The 14,627-nt window shown below is 40.8% G+C and overlaps 1 protein-coding gene across 2 annotated transcripts in view; it reads left to right on the top strand.

Annotated features, from left to right (window-relative positions):
• The window catches only part of JARID2 (jumonji and AT-rich interaction domain containing 2), a 199,752-nt gene that overhangs the window by 141,001 nt on the left and 44,124 nt on the right, over window positions 1–14,627 (top strand). For both annotated transcript variants that reach the window (XM_065752299.1, XM_065752300.1), the window contains exons 4-5: window positions 1,087–1,256; window positions 13,081–13,257. In XM_065752299.1, coding sequence (XP_065608371.1) covers window positions 1,087–1,256; window positions 13,081–13,257 — 347 coding nt within the window. The remainder of the gene's footprint in view (window positions 1–1,086; window positions 1,257–13,080; window positions 13,258–14,627) is intronic.

The following is a 14,627-nucleotide window of genomic DNA, read 5'->3' as shown; positions in this document are numbered from 1 at the left end:
ATTAGGGAAGAAAATGACATAAAATTGCATCCTTTCTCAATGAGATTTTAAGTTCTTTCAGGAGATTCTCTCCTTTTTGAAGCTGTAATAACAGTCATAATTAGAGTCCCAGTTGCTTAAGTGAGAAATTAGCATGTTCTTAAATGCTGAGCTGAGTCAGGTTCCTGGCGAGACCCCCTCTGGGTATCTGTCCTGCCCCAGAGCACCTTCCCTAATGCCAATTTGTGTTCCAGACGTATTAAAGAAAATCATATTCATTGCCACCTAGTAGTTAATCAAAACCTTCAGATAGGCTTGAAATAATTTGCAGTCTGACTGCCAAAACCACTTGCTTCTGTTCATTTCCCATAATCGTACATATGGTCACGCTCTAAAACTTAGCAAAGGGTGTCAGGCAATGGCCAGTATGGCCAGTACCAGGACTGGTACAAATTCAGTCTGTGCATGTCCTTTGTTATTATGAATTTGTCACAAATACTTAATAACTACACCTCCTTGCTTATGGTTTTCCAAGCTGGAATGAAAATTTAATGGCTTTTGCCTGATACTTTCATAACTGAAAACTTATTTTCCTGAAGGTTTTGCTTTGTTTTTGCAGGTATGGACACAAATACAGATACCATACTAATATGTATTGTATTATCTGAATAAGATCTAACAGATTGGAATAAATTCAGAATTTTAATGAGGTTAAAATACATCTCATTTTAGATTGGTTGAGATTAAAAAAGAACACCCAAATAACAAGAGGTGAAGAAAACTTAACACTTAAAAGAAAACAACACAAAAAACCAGACACTTTCCCCATGCAAAAAGCAGATCTTAATTAATTTCCAAATAAGCAAATAGTAAACTGTGTGTGATGTGCAAGAAAATATTTGGAACATATGAAACAGTAGTCACAGATTTTATAATCAAGATGTTTGCTTTCTGGTTTCCTGAATTGCTGTGGAAGATACCAAAAGTATCACAATCGACCCAGTTACGTATACTGTAGTCTATCTCTGTTCAAACTGATTTTGATACTCTGATGTATCTCCTGCAAGTTCTGTCTAACATGCTTCTGGTGTGCCCTTGTTTCCACAGGCCAAGGCTGCAAGCACAAAGGAAGTTTGCTCAGTCCCAGCCAAACAGTCCCAGCACAACTCCGATAAAGATAGTGGAACCGTTGTTGCCCCCTCCCGCCACTCAGATTTCTGACCTCTCCAAAAGGAAGCCCAAGACAGAAGATTTTCTTACTTTCCTCTGTCTTCGAGGTAGGACTCTTGCGGCAGCCTGGGGGCACAATCTCATTCAGGAACTAAGCAGCAGCACGATATGCTGCATAGCAGCTAGACAAATGTCCTGGTATTGTGCTTGAATGTATTATGTGCGTTTCAGCTCCTGCAATTTGAGTATATCTGGAGAAGGAGCATCCAAGTTTGTGGTTGTGAAGACCATAAAACGAGTCTGTAATAGTGCAGAAGGAGTTTCTTTTTATGCTTAGCACTCTTGCCTTGAATGGATTTTCCTCTAGCTCCCTCTTAAGTTCTCCCCACCCTCATTTTTTTGCCTAACTGTAAACTGAAGAGGTACTTAACTTTATCGAGTGATTATCCTTGCAGTGAAAAAAATGTGATTGGAAATTCTCTTTTTCTTCCAATTTACTGTCTTTGCTGTTCTATCTGGGTGATAATTTTCATCTGATGGAGAAGTATTGCCATTGTTCTTAATCATAACTGCCCTAAAAGCAGGACTGTTACCATGGTAATAATTAAAACGTTAACTGTTCCACTGTGCAAACCTAGTGAAGATAAGGTATCTGAAGTTGTGCTGAGAGACAGCCCACTTTTCCAGCTTATTTCATAGCAGGTGCCTGAGCCTAGTGGGAGCAGTTATTGGTATGTGTCTGCAAGTTTGCGTGGCAGAGTTGGGGATCCTTATGTTGAAGTATGGCTAACCATCCAGATTAAGCTAAAGACACTTTATCCTGGTGGTCATCTTTATTGGGACTCTTTTTGCCTCTGTGCCCCAAGTCAGGTCCTGAAGACAATGTAATTCAATTAAACCTTAATTGTTATGTTGGATCCCGTGGTGTGTTTCTGTTTTGGCAGGTGCCTAACTGTAGTTAGTTGCTGCTCTGTCCTTGAAATGATGGAGTAGTGCCTCGTGCTGTTATTTCGTCATGAAAACAAAAAGGATTTTGAAAGTGAAGGGTTCTGTGTTTGTTTCAGATATTGCTTGTCTGCAAAAGTCTTATGTAGGGGGTTGAATCCTTCATAGCCAGTTGCTCCCACTTGTGTTTAAGCTACTGTTTCTAGTTCTGAGATCTCCAGTGTTGCATCTGGTGACAGCACTGGTCAACACTACTTGTAGCTTTCTGACGAGATAATCTTCCCTTAATGCAGCATCGTTTTTATTTATTTATTTATTTTTATTGTTTTATTCTGTGAGCATCTTCAGACTGGTAGCTAATTTAGACAGTGGTCTGAAATGAAGCCTCCTTCCTATTGGGACTTCTGATAAAGCAGATGGGTGGAAGGGTTTGTTACCTAGCTTTTATGTTTGTTTAAAGGATCACAAGGAGCAGAAATTAATGGAGTTTAAAGTAGCATCGCAGTTCTCTGAAATTTAATCTGTGGAAATGTATTTCTAATTTAGTCTGCTGTGAGGTTGATCGGTCTGTTGGCAGCATGTCACTGCTGTGATCTGGGCCAACTGCCACAGTTGTTGGTGGGAAAATTCAGAAGGGTGTGTATGTGTATGAGCACACATGGCTGCATTCACACGCTTGTTTCCACTGCTTGCTAACTAAGCATGTGTTATTTATAGCTTTGAAGGCACTTGCACTTAAAAAAGGCAACCTAAGTGGGGATGTGACTTATCTCCGCTTTCATTTCCTACTGTCTCTTAGTGCTCTGCTTTTACGTTGGAAACACAAAGCATGGGTACTTTAGTCCTATTTTAGTGCTTCATTCAGAAGGTGTTTTTGTGTTTTTTTCAAATTTTAATCAGTGGCTGTTTAGCTCTTGCACCTGTAATTTTCTTCTTTGTTATTCATCTGTAGAATAATTGATGTTTTGTACTGTCAATTAAGGACTTGAAATTCATTCCAATTTCTTCAGTAGGCAGAAGTACTTGTGTATTTCAGACAACATGTGCATTCAGACGCTAAGATCCCAATTACAGTTACTTTAAAAACCAGGAACGGAAAATCAACACTAGTTGATGTGTGACACATGAGTGTCACACATGGCGTGTTCTTGATCTGGTTAAAGAGACTGAAGAAAACCAGAAAGAGTCTGTTGGCCTTGTGTTTCATCCCTCACAAGCTCATAGCTCCATCCCCCCTGTTGTACAAAGCCTGAGAAAATCTTGTAAAAGACAGGGAGAAATCTTGGACATGTGGTACCAGAATGCATTTCTGTGGAGAAGCAGAGGCTGTGACTTGGAGGGACAAGGGAGTGTGGTGGTTGAGATTGGTGTTAGCTTCTGTGTCTGAATTGCTGTGTTTCGTGAGGCAATCCCGGCTGCTTGAAATTGTGCAGGCACTGGCAGACCCTCTTGATGTGCCTGTTGTAATAAAAGAAATGGAAGCTGGTTCTTCATGTGTTTGTAGGGAGTTCATGCATCAGGCCACTGGTACATACAGCTCCAGAAGGGACAAATCAGTGGCCTCCAAGGGTGTGGGCTGGCTTGTTTTGGTGGCACTCTTCTGGTGGTACCTGGTGAGCTTGGAGAGACGAAGAGTATCTTGCTTAGCCTCTGCATCAGAAAAACTTGTATTTGTACAAAGTGAGACAGAGCCACGTGGAAATGTGCCGCATCACTCACAAGTGCCTGGTGACAAGATGTAAGTTCAGATCCTTGAAAACTGTTTTGTATGAAGTGTGGTAGTAGTTGTAAAATACCAGACAGTGAATCTTCATATTTGTGTAAATATGTGTAGTTCTTAAAATGAGAGATCTCAAGTCCTATTCCTTCTAAGTTTTCTCATCATCATAGTATGCTCATGGTCAAAGCTTTGCTTTGGTGAAAGTGTGTTCACCAGGACCAGTGGGGAAATGGCTCTGTGGTCACATCTCTCCGCTTATACCTCCACACCCAGCAGCAGTGTCAGAAGCATGGTGTAAGATTTGTGTTTGATGTATCAAGTTGTACTTTCGTTTTCCATTTTTAAACAGAGAAATGTAAAAATCACAGTCAAATCTAGAAGTTCACTCTTCAGTACTCTGTGGAGTTTACTTTAGGCGGCAGCAGCTGAATTTTACACACAGTGGAGCAGGACTGTCGTGCCACAGTTTGGAAGCACGACCCTTTATGTGTGCAAGCTCCAGCATTTAGGAAGTGGAATCCTATTTAACTGGGCTTCAACTATGTGTCAGAAAATCTAATGCTCCACGGCACTTCTATTTATGTCTTTATTTATTTATTTATAGCATCCTGGAGTTTCAAAGGGAGGTAATTTAACCGAGATGACCTGCTTGGTTTCATTATCAAGAATACTAGGGGCTTTAAACATATTTTTAATTAGAGTTTGTTTTTTGAATCCTCAATTTGACAATGCAGTGTGCTAATTACTTCTTAGAAGGTAAGCAGAGTAAAATGAAAAGCTGTACCAACTGATGAATATCTGTGCACCCAGGAATACGTCTAGCTGACCAGATTTGGCAAGCACCACCTTCTGTGAATTATTATAAAGCCTTCCTCCTTTTTATTTTTCATTTGTTTTTTAATTGTGACCTAGAATTTCCAGCACAAGAAGGAAGGGAATAGAGCGGATATCTCTGAAGTGTTTGTCTGCAGTGTTCTTATCTTTAAATAGCTTATTTGAAGGAGCCTGTACGCCCTTTGCCAGGGGCTTAATTAGTATCTTTCAGTAGTGTGTAGATACGGCGTGTCATCTGCATGCTGACACACAACGGCATTCACTTTTACTGTATTTTTTGCTTCTGATCAGACTTTTCTTAATAGCTTCCATTACAGTGCATTTAAGTTGCCTTTATTCTCCGTAATTATTTACAATTTTAAAATACTGCAATTTGAGTAATGCAGAGCTAAAAAGGGAAGGAGAAGGAAGCCCTCATGGGAAATGGATCTTTGGCAAAAGGTGATAACAGAAAAGCTATGATTAGGAGCCTACATTTTAAAAAGTTTTCCCATGATCAATTTTCTAATTAAGTCAGACCTCTGGGACCTACATGCTGGAGAATTTCAGGGATTCCTAAATAAGGATAATTTAATTGAGATCTCACAAGTTGAGTTTTCAGACTGTTTTAACTGAGAAACGCATGACTGTTCCTTGAGTACTCCAATGATTTAACAACATGATGATTTATACTATTGGACAAAACCAAAATAGAGAACTTTGCTAGCAGCACTGTCCAAACTTCAGAAACTTCTAAATTTCTGTGATGCAATCCTGTTGCTGTTTGTTCTTGGAGACCTTCTGTTTATTTATCTGCCTGCCTGTCTGTCTGTCTATCTATCTATGTATTTAATTTTTTTTTCAACCACCTTGGTTAGGAGGTAGACTTAGGAGCCATGGATCCCAGTATTGTGTCTCCTATCTCGTTTGGATGCATCGCCCTCATTGAGCGGCCTCTGGGCTTTTTTTATCTTTAGGTACCTTTCTGGAAATAGATGGCATTATGGGTGGATGTAAGGGAGGTGCCATTGTGGCATGCCTGAATGTGTGCTCACAGATTGGGAAGAGAGAAGTTGCCAAGATACATCCTTCGTGTCCTTGAGAGTCAAAGACTGCAGCATCAGTAGCATTATTTGAGGTATCAACATTCAGAGGCAGCGTATTACGACCACATATTCATGCTCATCAGGTTGGGATGAGCACAGTAAACAGCACAGCCATTTGTTTGGGCTGGAAGCAATGCAGTGAAATGCTGACAATGTAAGGTTTTATAGGCTTTGCAGCCTAGGCTGGTTTTTATAATTTCAAAGTAATATCATAACATAAAGACTTAGGGTGATTGGTTTTAAATACTGGAGGAAGACATTTTATAGATTTTGAGTTGTTAAATCATATGACGCTTGAGAATGAAATTTTAGGATGCATTGAAAAGGCAAGGATAAGCTCTGGAGTGTAGAGTCCTCATTGCACAAACCATTTAATAAAAACAAGCTTGCATTTAGTGACTGTAATCTCACAACTTTGAAGTTCTATTTTAAGGTTGGGGTACCACTGAAATGTGAAAGATCCTTTCTGTGTGTGGGATGAGGGATGCATCAAGCATGCAGCCGTTTAGTCTGCTTATGGAGTGTGCTGCTCCCATGGTGATTTAGGACGAGGAATTTAATCAGGGCAGGCAAGGAGCGAGTGCTCTGAGAAGAGCAGAAGGTACGCAGAGGCTACTCTTTGCTAGGGGGGGAGCACCACTGTAAGGCCACCTCTCCAGATGTGTTGCAGAGGTGTACACCTTGGCATCACTTTGTGCTGACCAAGGAAGTTAAGGAGCTGGAAGGGCTGCAGGAGGCACAGCAGAGCAGCCTGCATGTGCTGCAGCAGGATCAGCGCCTTCTCTGGCTCCTCCTGGTTTGAGGCCCCTTGTTAATGATTCCAGTATTTACTCCTGCAAAAAGCCACAGGAAAAATTAGCTTGTTGAAATGGGAGACTAATCTTGTGGTTTGGTCTTTGTATTTGCCAAAGGCTCCATCTGAGTCTCCAGGCAAGCTGCTTAGCTCTTCTGTAAAATGAGGATAGCATTATAACTGTGTGTATAGCTATTGGCAGAGCTGGATGTCGATTATGAATAAGCTACCCAGCTGAAAACTGCAGTTCTGTGATTGTAGAAGCCGTGCTTCAAATCCTTGGGGCCCACAATTCATAGCCAGGTGAGCAGCCTCGTGTATTTTGGCTAAGGGGATTCCTGCCCTTCCTTCCCACCAGCAGGGTGTGCACATGGTTCAGCAAGCTGTGGCCCTGTGGGAAGGTTCAGTGCCCCCCAAAAGGTAGGTTTTGTGTAAGTGATAGGGCTGAGGATCTCTAGGGTTTGAAAAATAGCCTGGTGGATTTTTTTGGAATGTCAGTACAGTGACAGGGAATGTACAGACACGCCTTGTTTATGGTGGAGAAGATCATAAAGTCAGGGGTTCAAGTGTACATGAGAAGGATTGGTTTTGAGGTTTGCCTCCAAAGCCAGCCAGATGAGTTGGAGGTATATTGCTTTGAGATTGTCAGATATGAATTGTAGATGTGAGAAGCCACTCTTATTGATTTTTATTATTCAGTAGCCTGTCACTCTGGTGTATGTTTTGTTAACTTTGGAAAGTGAACCTTTTATTTTTCTCAAGGAAATCCACACATTCCCTCCCCTTATTCCATTTCCCTAAGAAAGAAACGATTTTCTTCTAATTTGGATTTTGCTCTACTGCTCTGAGGAACAGAACAAGAAGAAAATGGGCTTTATGTCATTACAGTGGCCATTACACTGGCCATAACACTAAGCATTCTGTGATTTGTGCAGTGGCACAGCAGACACTCTTTGAATTGTTTGTTTACGAGCTCTGTTTTGTTTCTGTGGTTGAGATGGCCTTTTCCTCCCTCTTGTTCAGGCACCACGGTGCTCCCTCTGGGACTGTTCCTGCAGGTGGAGTGAGATAAGTGAGATACAATTGCTCTTTACTATAGAGTTTATGTAGTTCATTCTCTTTAAGCCTCGCTCTGTAAAGCGGCCATAAAGTGTGGGCATAAATTACATTTATTTGCACTTCGGGGTCTTTATGCTGTCCTGTCAAAACATAATAAGTAGGATGTATAATAAAAGAGAATCGGGCCCTAAATTTGAAGCACTGAGATGGCAGAACATCAGAGTGTTTGGGAAGCAAGGTTTTTCCACCTGTGTACAGCCCCAGATGGGGCTGTGTGTCAGAGGGGAAGCCAAACCTCTGGCTGTGGACCTTGGCATCCACTGTGTTTATCAGGGCAGGCTTTGGTCCCACATATCTTGACCTACCTTGTGCTTATATCGTTCTGGTGGCTTGAATTGTTCTAAGATTTTTCCAAAGCACATCTGGGTTATGTTTAATTGCTAGGAGCAAAAAATGGAGGAGTTGGAGGGAGAGTTGGTGTAAATAATTCAGAAAGAAGATTCCTCCAATTTTACAGAAACCACAGCCCAAATTGTAGAGAAGGCTCTTGGATTGAGAGGATTTTTGTTGTGGTTGTAACACACCACGGTTTGAATCCTGTCCAGATGAAAACATTTGGTTTGTACTTCAGTAAATACTGCAGAAAAGCTGCCAGCTAATTCTGAAAAGTAATGAAATAGCGCTTTTGGCAAAGCGTGTGCGCTTTCCATACTTCTGATTCCAGTCTTCAGTTCCAGATCTGGAGTTTTTAGTATGTTTTCCTAGTCCAAGACAAAAGTTAATGTAATTTAACAAGAAACAAAACATACAGTAATTTAGGAGGGCAAATTATGCATTTGTCAAATAAAAAAAAAATTAATGGCTTCATTAGTCAAGTAAAATGTTTGAAAAAGAGAATAGTTTGTTCCATTAATCAGGCACTTGCTGCTGTTTTCAGTGCATCGGTGCATACAAGTTGTGTAAGCATCAGTTGTGCCTGCTGTTAGTAGCAGGCTTGAATTTTACACGTACAGAGAACAGCATCTTTCCCAGAAGGCTTCTAAAAGCAGCACTGCAACTTAAAAATCCGTATTTTGCTTTGTACTTATTGTTGTACAAGAATCAAATTGTTGTAACGGAGGACACAATACATTTGTCATCCTTTCATATCCATTAGGCAACAAGTTGTGGTAATTGTTTTTCCTATATAGTTAGGTTTTCTTTTGTGTTGCTCTCGCACAATAGGAGGGAAGACAAAAATACTCGAGGGAATTTCAATAATGAAACTGCAGATCCTGGCAGAAACAGTTGCCAACAATACTTCAAAACTCGTTTTTTTATATAACAGAATATCATTCTCCCCTCTCCCCTCCCCCCCCCCCCAAAAAAAAATAAAAATTCATAGTTCATTGTAACCCTGATGTGTGAATTTAAAAAAGAAAAATCACCATGGATGATTTTCTCTAAATTTCTCACGCACAGTGGTATCCCACCATGCTAGGGGTGAATCCTGCTCTGGCACTGTTGAGTGACAGGCATTTTGTTAGTGGGCTGAGCTTTTTGCATGGCTTTCAGTCCCTTGACAATTTGTTAGGCTTGCAGAACTGCATCACACAGGCCAGCTTTGGTGGCTTGGCCTTCCTGGCCTTGGCAGTAGTGCTTCTGTACTTGGCTGTGGGATAACACTGCCTTGTTAACCAAGGAAAGGGTGGATGGCATGTGTCCAGATCAGGCAGTGGGTTATCCCCACTATCAGGGGAGCTATCCGGAAGCTATTGCTCATAAATAAACCATGTCCTTCCTGCTTTAATGTCGTTCTTGCTATTTGTTGTCAAGTCATTCTCCCAGCATCTTCCTGTTCCCATTGCTCCAGCAGCCTGTGTCACCTGGTAGCTCACGTCTTCCTAGCATCTCACTCTTATTCTGCTGTGCTGCTCCATGCCCTTTCTTTTGGCTTAATTTTTCTGCCATGCTTTCTTCCTCCCACCAATCCTACTGCAATAGCCTCATCCAGTTCTTTGGTGATGGCGTTTGCTTTTAGGAAGTGTCTTCCAAAAAAGTGCAGTTAGAGGGCACGTGCCTAGACATCATCAAGACAGAATGTACATGCTCCTACAGGAGATTGGAAACATACCGTGTTTCGTATTTTGTTTAATAACAGAGTGAGATATTAAGCTACACACTCAATAAGAAAAAGTGTGCTCAGAAATTTTCAAAATCTTGAGAACTTTTAGCATTACTTTGTCGTTACGGTATTTATTAATGGACTTTCATTTCCTTAGTCTGGGATTTTAATCTGAATTGGTTCCCTGATCACCACGTGGCCCCGCAAAAAAATTATTCTGACCAGCCAAGGTGGTGGCACAGGAGTTAAGAATAAGAGCCAGATGGGGTGCATGCTCTCCTAGATCAATTTTGATGCCAAGAAAAATGTCTCAGTGGTTCCATGGAGGAAATTTCTTCTCAACTTCTTTTCTAGATCTTTGCTTTCTAGGTGACCATCGGGTTTATCCCATTTTCCAGGCACCTGTTGATCCAAGCGATGCTGAGGGTTCCTCAGTGTCAAGGGCCACTCACAGGCTTTGCCCAGGTGCTGAAGTGTTGGCTCCTGGCTTTCCACTTTCATCCATGGCAATTGTTGTGGTTGCAGCTGTCTGCACAAACTGGGGACTCCCAGCACAGAAGGATACCTGTAAAATTCAGTGCAGCTGCAGGCTCTCATAACCCTGTTGCAGATGTTCTGCTGATTTCTTGGGGGTGGAAAGTGAGGAAGCAGGTATTAGGTATTTAGAGTATAAGACCTGGCAAGCACTAACTCCTGGGCACAAATGTCTGGAGTACAGGAGCTCCTCTCTTCTGCTCTTTTGTTATCAATTAAATTCTAATGTTGCTCTCCCGATTGGCCTGGGTAGGCTTTGAGAATCGTGCCTTGGTGCTGGGTGAGAGGGAGATGGCCGTTTCTCTTCTCATGCTGCTTGGCTGGTGAAATGTGTGTAAGAATGCTCTAGTGTCACTCTGCCTCGTCTGCTTGTGTGTTGCTGAGTGTTTAGGCAAAGAAAGAAAAAGTGACATATACAATTAATATATTAAAGTGTGCAGTAGTTTAAAAAAGAAAGTGCCTACAACTGTGTATTCTGTGAACATTTGTGCATATATGAGCCTGGGCAGTTTTCAGTATTCCTTATTTTTCATGCCATTTTGGTGAATTTGGATTGTTTTGGTGTCACGTGTCATTGTCATGACAAGAAGACACATGAGAGCAACAACTGTCACTGAAGTCTGTCTGCAAGGACAAACACTGTGTTCTTCACTACAGGTGAAGATGGGCAACACATATGAGGAAGGGACATCTATTTTATTAGACCAACTGATAGAGGTTATAAAAAAAATAAAAGAACTTTTGAGTGCATTCTTTCCCAGATCTCCAGTGGTTGTAGATATCTATGGCTACAATAACACTACTTAGTGTTGTTTATACAAAGTTAGATGCTTTGAGCAATGACAGGCATTCCCTGCAGAGGTGGACAGTGGCAACTGGTGCACATCCCTGTGCTGCCTCAGAGAGGATGTGGGATAGACAGGATGGGAATATCTTTTTAATAGAGAAGGTGAGTGATCACCTAGCTATGTGATGATCAAAATAGTTTTAATATAAAGAGTGTGCAAGAAAGCTTAAAGCTTTTAGAGTTTTGCAGTGTCTTCCATCCGTAATGATGCTCAAATAGAACAAAAATGTCTGAGTGCAGTATTTTTTTTTCTTTTTTTCTTTTTTTCTTTTTCCTTTCTTTTCTGTTTAGCAAGTCAACTTTAATAAATGTGCAGGAAAAGCCTGGGGGAGGAGGAGGGGAAGAGGTGACCTGGAGTGAACAGCAGCTTTTCTGAGGTCTCATATTGCAGAGCTCTTATTAGATCAGTAAAATGAGGACTAGCGGGACTCTCCTGTGTTATTGGACATTGCTAGTCTAATTTTTCTGCAAATGTACTCTCCAAACAGTCCCAGCTGTCCAAGGAATGCAGTTTAACCATTGTTGTTCATAGTTCTTGATTGGAAAGAATTGTAAAACGTTGTTCTAGCTGAAGATTTATGTCCTAAGATGACTGCTACTGGCTTTGCCTTGTGGATAGTAGTGCCCCATTTCTGTGAATGCCAGCTACGGTCCCATGCTCCCTCTGGAAATAGCCACTGTATGTCCTACTGCAGCTTTGCCTGTCCATTCTTCCTCGACTCCTTCCTCATATTTATTTGAAGGAGTTGCTCCACTGGGTTATTTTCCTTAGTTGTTGGCATTGGCAACGACAGCAGTTTGGAATTGAACTCAACAGAATTGATGCTTGAAAGAGCTTTAAGTCAAAAGTGTTGGGTAAGGAAGCATCAGGCAATTAGTCACTATCTGGTGTTAGTCTGTAGTCTAGCTGTCTTTTTCATTTGTCTTATTTATTACAGGGGAATTTGGAGTGATAAGTCCTCACTATACTCTTCTGTAGATTTTGTTGTTTCCTGTTCTTGGTTTAAAAAAAAAAAAAGTATTTCTGTGAGTAAGTAGGAGGCTCCTAGGGCATGCGTCCCTCCTAGAAGTGCAAACTGACATCTGGGATAAAGAAAGGTATCTGTTAGTTGTTGATAGTCTTTGCGCGTTCTAAGACAGTGTTAAAGTCACATCATGTGTCCTGGTGCAGTCCTGGGAAGCCTGTCCTCTTGCATAGAATAAATGTTGTGCACAAGGTAGATTTATATTACAATTCTATATCATTATTAGTATGTCATTATTGGATTTGTGGATCCTCACTTATTTCTCATCGTATTGAGTGGTGTATCTTACTCTTGCACAAACAAGGCACGTTATGAGAATTAAGGGAGAGGTGAGAGGCAGCATCCTCACGAGGAGCACGCTGGAAATCAAGAGGCATTCACTGTTTTCTGTCCTTTGCTAGGGGTGTGCAAGGCGAATTCAAACTTCTCAGTGTCAGTTTTTCTGTAAAACAGAATCAGAATATTGTAAAGCATTGTGCACAATACCACAGAGGACTGCAAAGCACTGTGAAGTTTGAACACTAATATTTTATCCTAACAATCACCTAAAAATATTACTGGGGTGCAGGTTGTTTTGTAAATGCTCTTTTTTTCTTCTGTTTGGAAAGGCAGTAAGCTCCTACTTTGTACATTAAGACTTCAGTAAGGGACTTAAGCATGCACTTGAAATTAAGCATGCACATTGGTCATTTGCTGAATACACAAGCCTATTAATTAGGACTTGTAGCAAGACTGCTTGTCTAAAGTATGAATAGAATGTGCTTTTTTGAAGGGGGAGAAACCTGCTTTTCAAGCACGTACATATTCTTTTGGTAGAAACAAAACAAAACAAAAAAAAGATTCCAGTTAGTCATGTGCTACTGTGACCTTCCATCTCTGGGTCCCCCTCTGTCTTGCTGTGCATAGTGCTCGAGAACAATATGATCAATGTGGTTCGATAAGTGAATGCAGTGATGCTAATGAGCCATTTATTTCTAATGAGCAGGTTCTCCAGCCCTGCCCAGCAACATGGTATATTTTGGAAGCTCTCAGGATGATGAGGATGAAGAAGAGGAAGAGGAGGAGACGGAGGACACAAAAACAGCCACAAACAATGCTTCATCATCATGCCAGTCAACCCCCAGGAAAGGAAAAACGCATAAACAAGTTCCAAATGGGCAAGGTAGGTCCTAAATAGTGCTGTTCTCATGTGCTGCCTAGTGAAGAAAGAACTGCATGTGCTTAATCCTTGTCCATCCTTGTGGACCTGAGTGAAAAAGGACACGGGCATAGTGGGAAAATGGAATGAGATGTAGTGTTAAGAGTCTTTTGTTTAAACCTGTTTTTTTCTGACAGTCTGACCTCAGTGCAGGAACTCACTAGCTCTTTTAGAGACTGATGTTTAATCTAGGATGAATTTATTATATCTAAGATAAATATAAGGATCTGAGTACTTCATAAGTGTTATCAAAATACGTGAAAGGGGCAGCCCTTAATTTCTCAATTACATTTCTCCAATGGTAAAATCGATACTGTGGTTACAATAGGTAAAGGGTCTGCGTTTTTGCTGATGGTAATGGAAAACTTTTACTGATGTTTTATTGTCAGTTGTTTATTTGCAAATCGACAAAAACTGCATTTGTTGCAAAAGCTTTCTGTCACAACGTCCTCATATCATATCTCGATAAATCGATAAGTGTGTGTTGCAGCATTGCCTAGTGTAAAATGGAGGACCTAAAAGCCATGCTGAGTACTTTGAGTGCTTCCATCTCCAGCAAGAGCTATTGAATCGTAACAAGTCTATGCCCTCTTTGGCTGATGTCATTTCTAAATGGATTCCTCAGTATTAGTTTTACTTTGAAAATCTTTCCTTCTGGTGACTGCTTGTTCACCTTCTTTCTTAGCAACAGTTTGGAAAGAATGGTTTTTCTACAGAATACTTTTTGAGAGATGGTTGTGACCTGTGCCTTCTTTTCTTCCTTCTTTCATGCTACTCTGTGCTCTGAAGAAGAGATGAATTGATCCCAATTACTTCACTGTGCTGGTCCTCATCTCTGCTTTTCAAAAAGAAATTTTCTGTAAAGGAAGCCCTTGTTATATAAACCACAATTATTTTTCAAGACAGTGTCTGAATCTGCTTTTTCATTGCACATGCTACCTCAAATACTCTCTTTTGTGGACTATTTGAGGAGAAGTGGATGTTGTACCTAATAATATTTCAGCTGCCAGCTATAAGCAGGTGCTTTAATGTTGTAAAAGCCATGAATCAAAACTTTGCACTTTGGACTGATTTTTAAGTAAAACAAACAAATTAACAGCCACAAACTTCTGCGTGTACAGAATGAGGTTGTGCCTAACAGAGCTGCTGCCTTAGAGTTTTAAATGTGATATATCATTACAAAAGGAGCTGATCATGTTCCTTGAGAATGTCCCAGATGGCTGCCACTTTGAAATTATCTCAGAACCAGACACCTGAAATCTTAATTGGGGGTAAGTAAAGGCAAACTTAATGAGCCATCTAATGGATTCATAATCTTTATCAATATAGATCAG

The sequence above is a fragment of the Cyrtonyx montezumae genome, unplaced genomic scaffold (genome assembly GCF_038088225.1).
Source record: "Cyrtonyx montezumae isolate F1298 unplaced genomic scaffold, pur_monq_1.0 scaffold_8, whole genome shotgun sequence".
Classification (NCBI taxonomy): Eukaryota; Metazoa; Chordata; class Aves; order Galliformes; family Odontophoridae; genus Cyrtonyx; species Cyrtonyx montezumae.
This window is presented reverse-complemented; position numbering and strand designations above follow the sequence as displayed.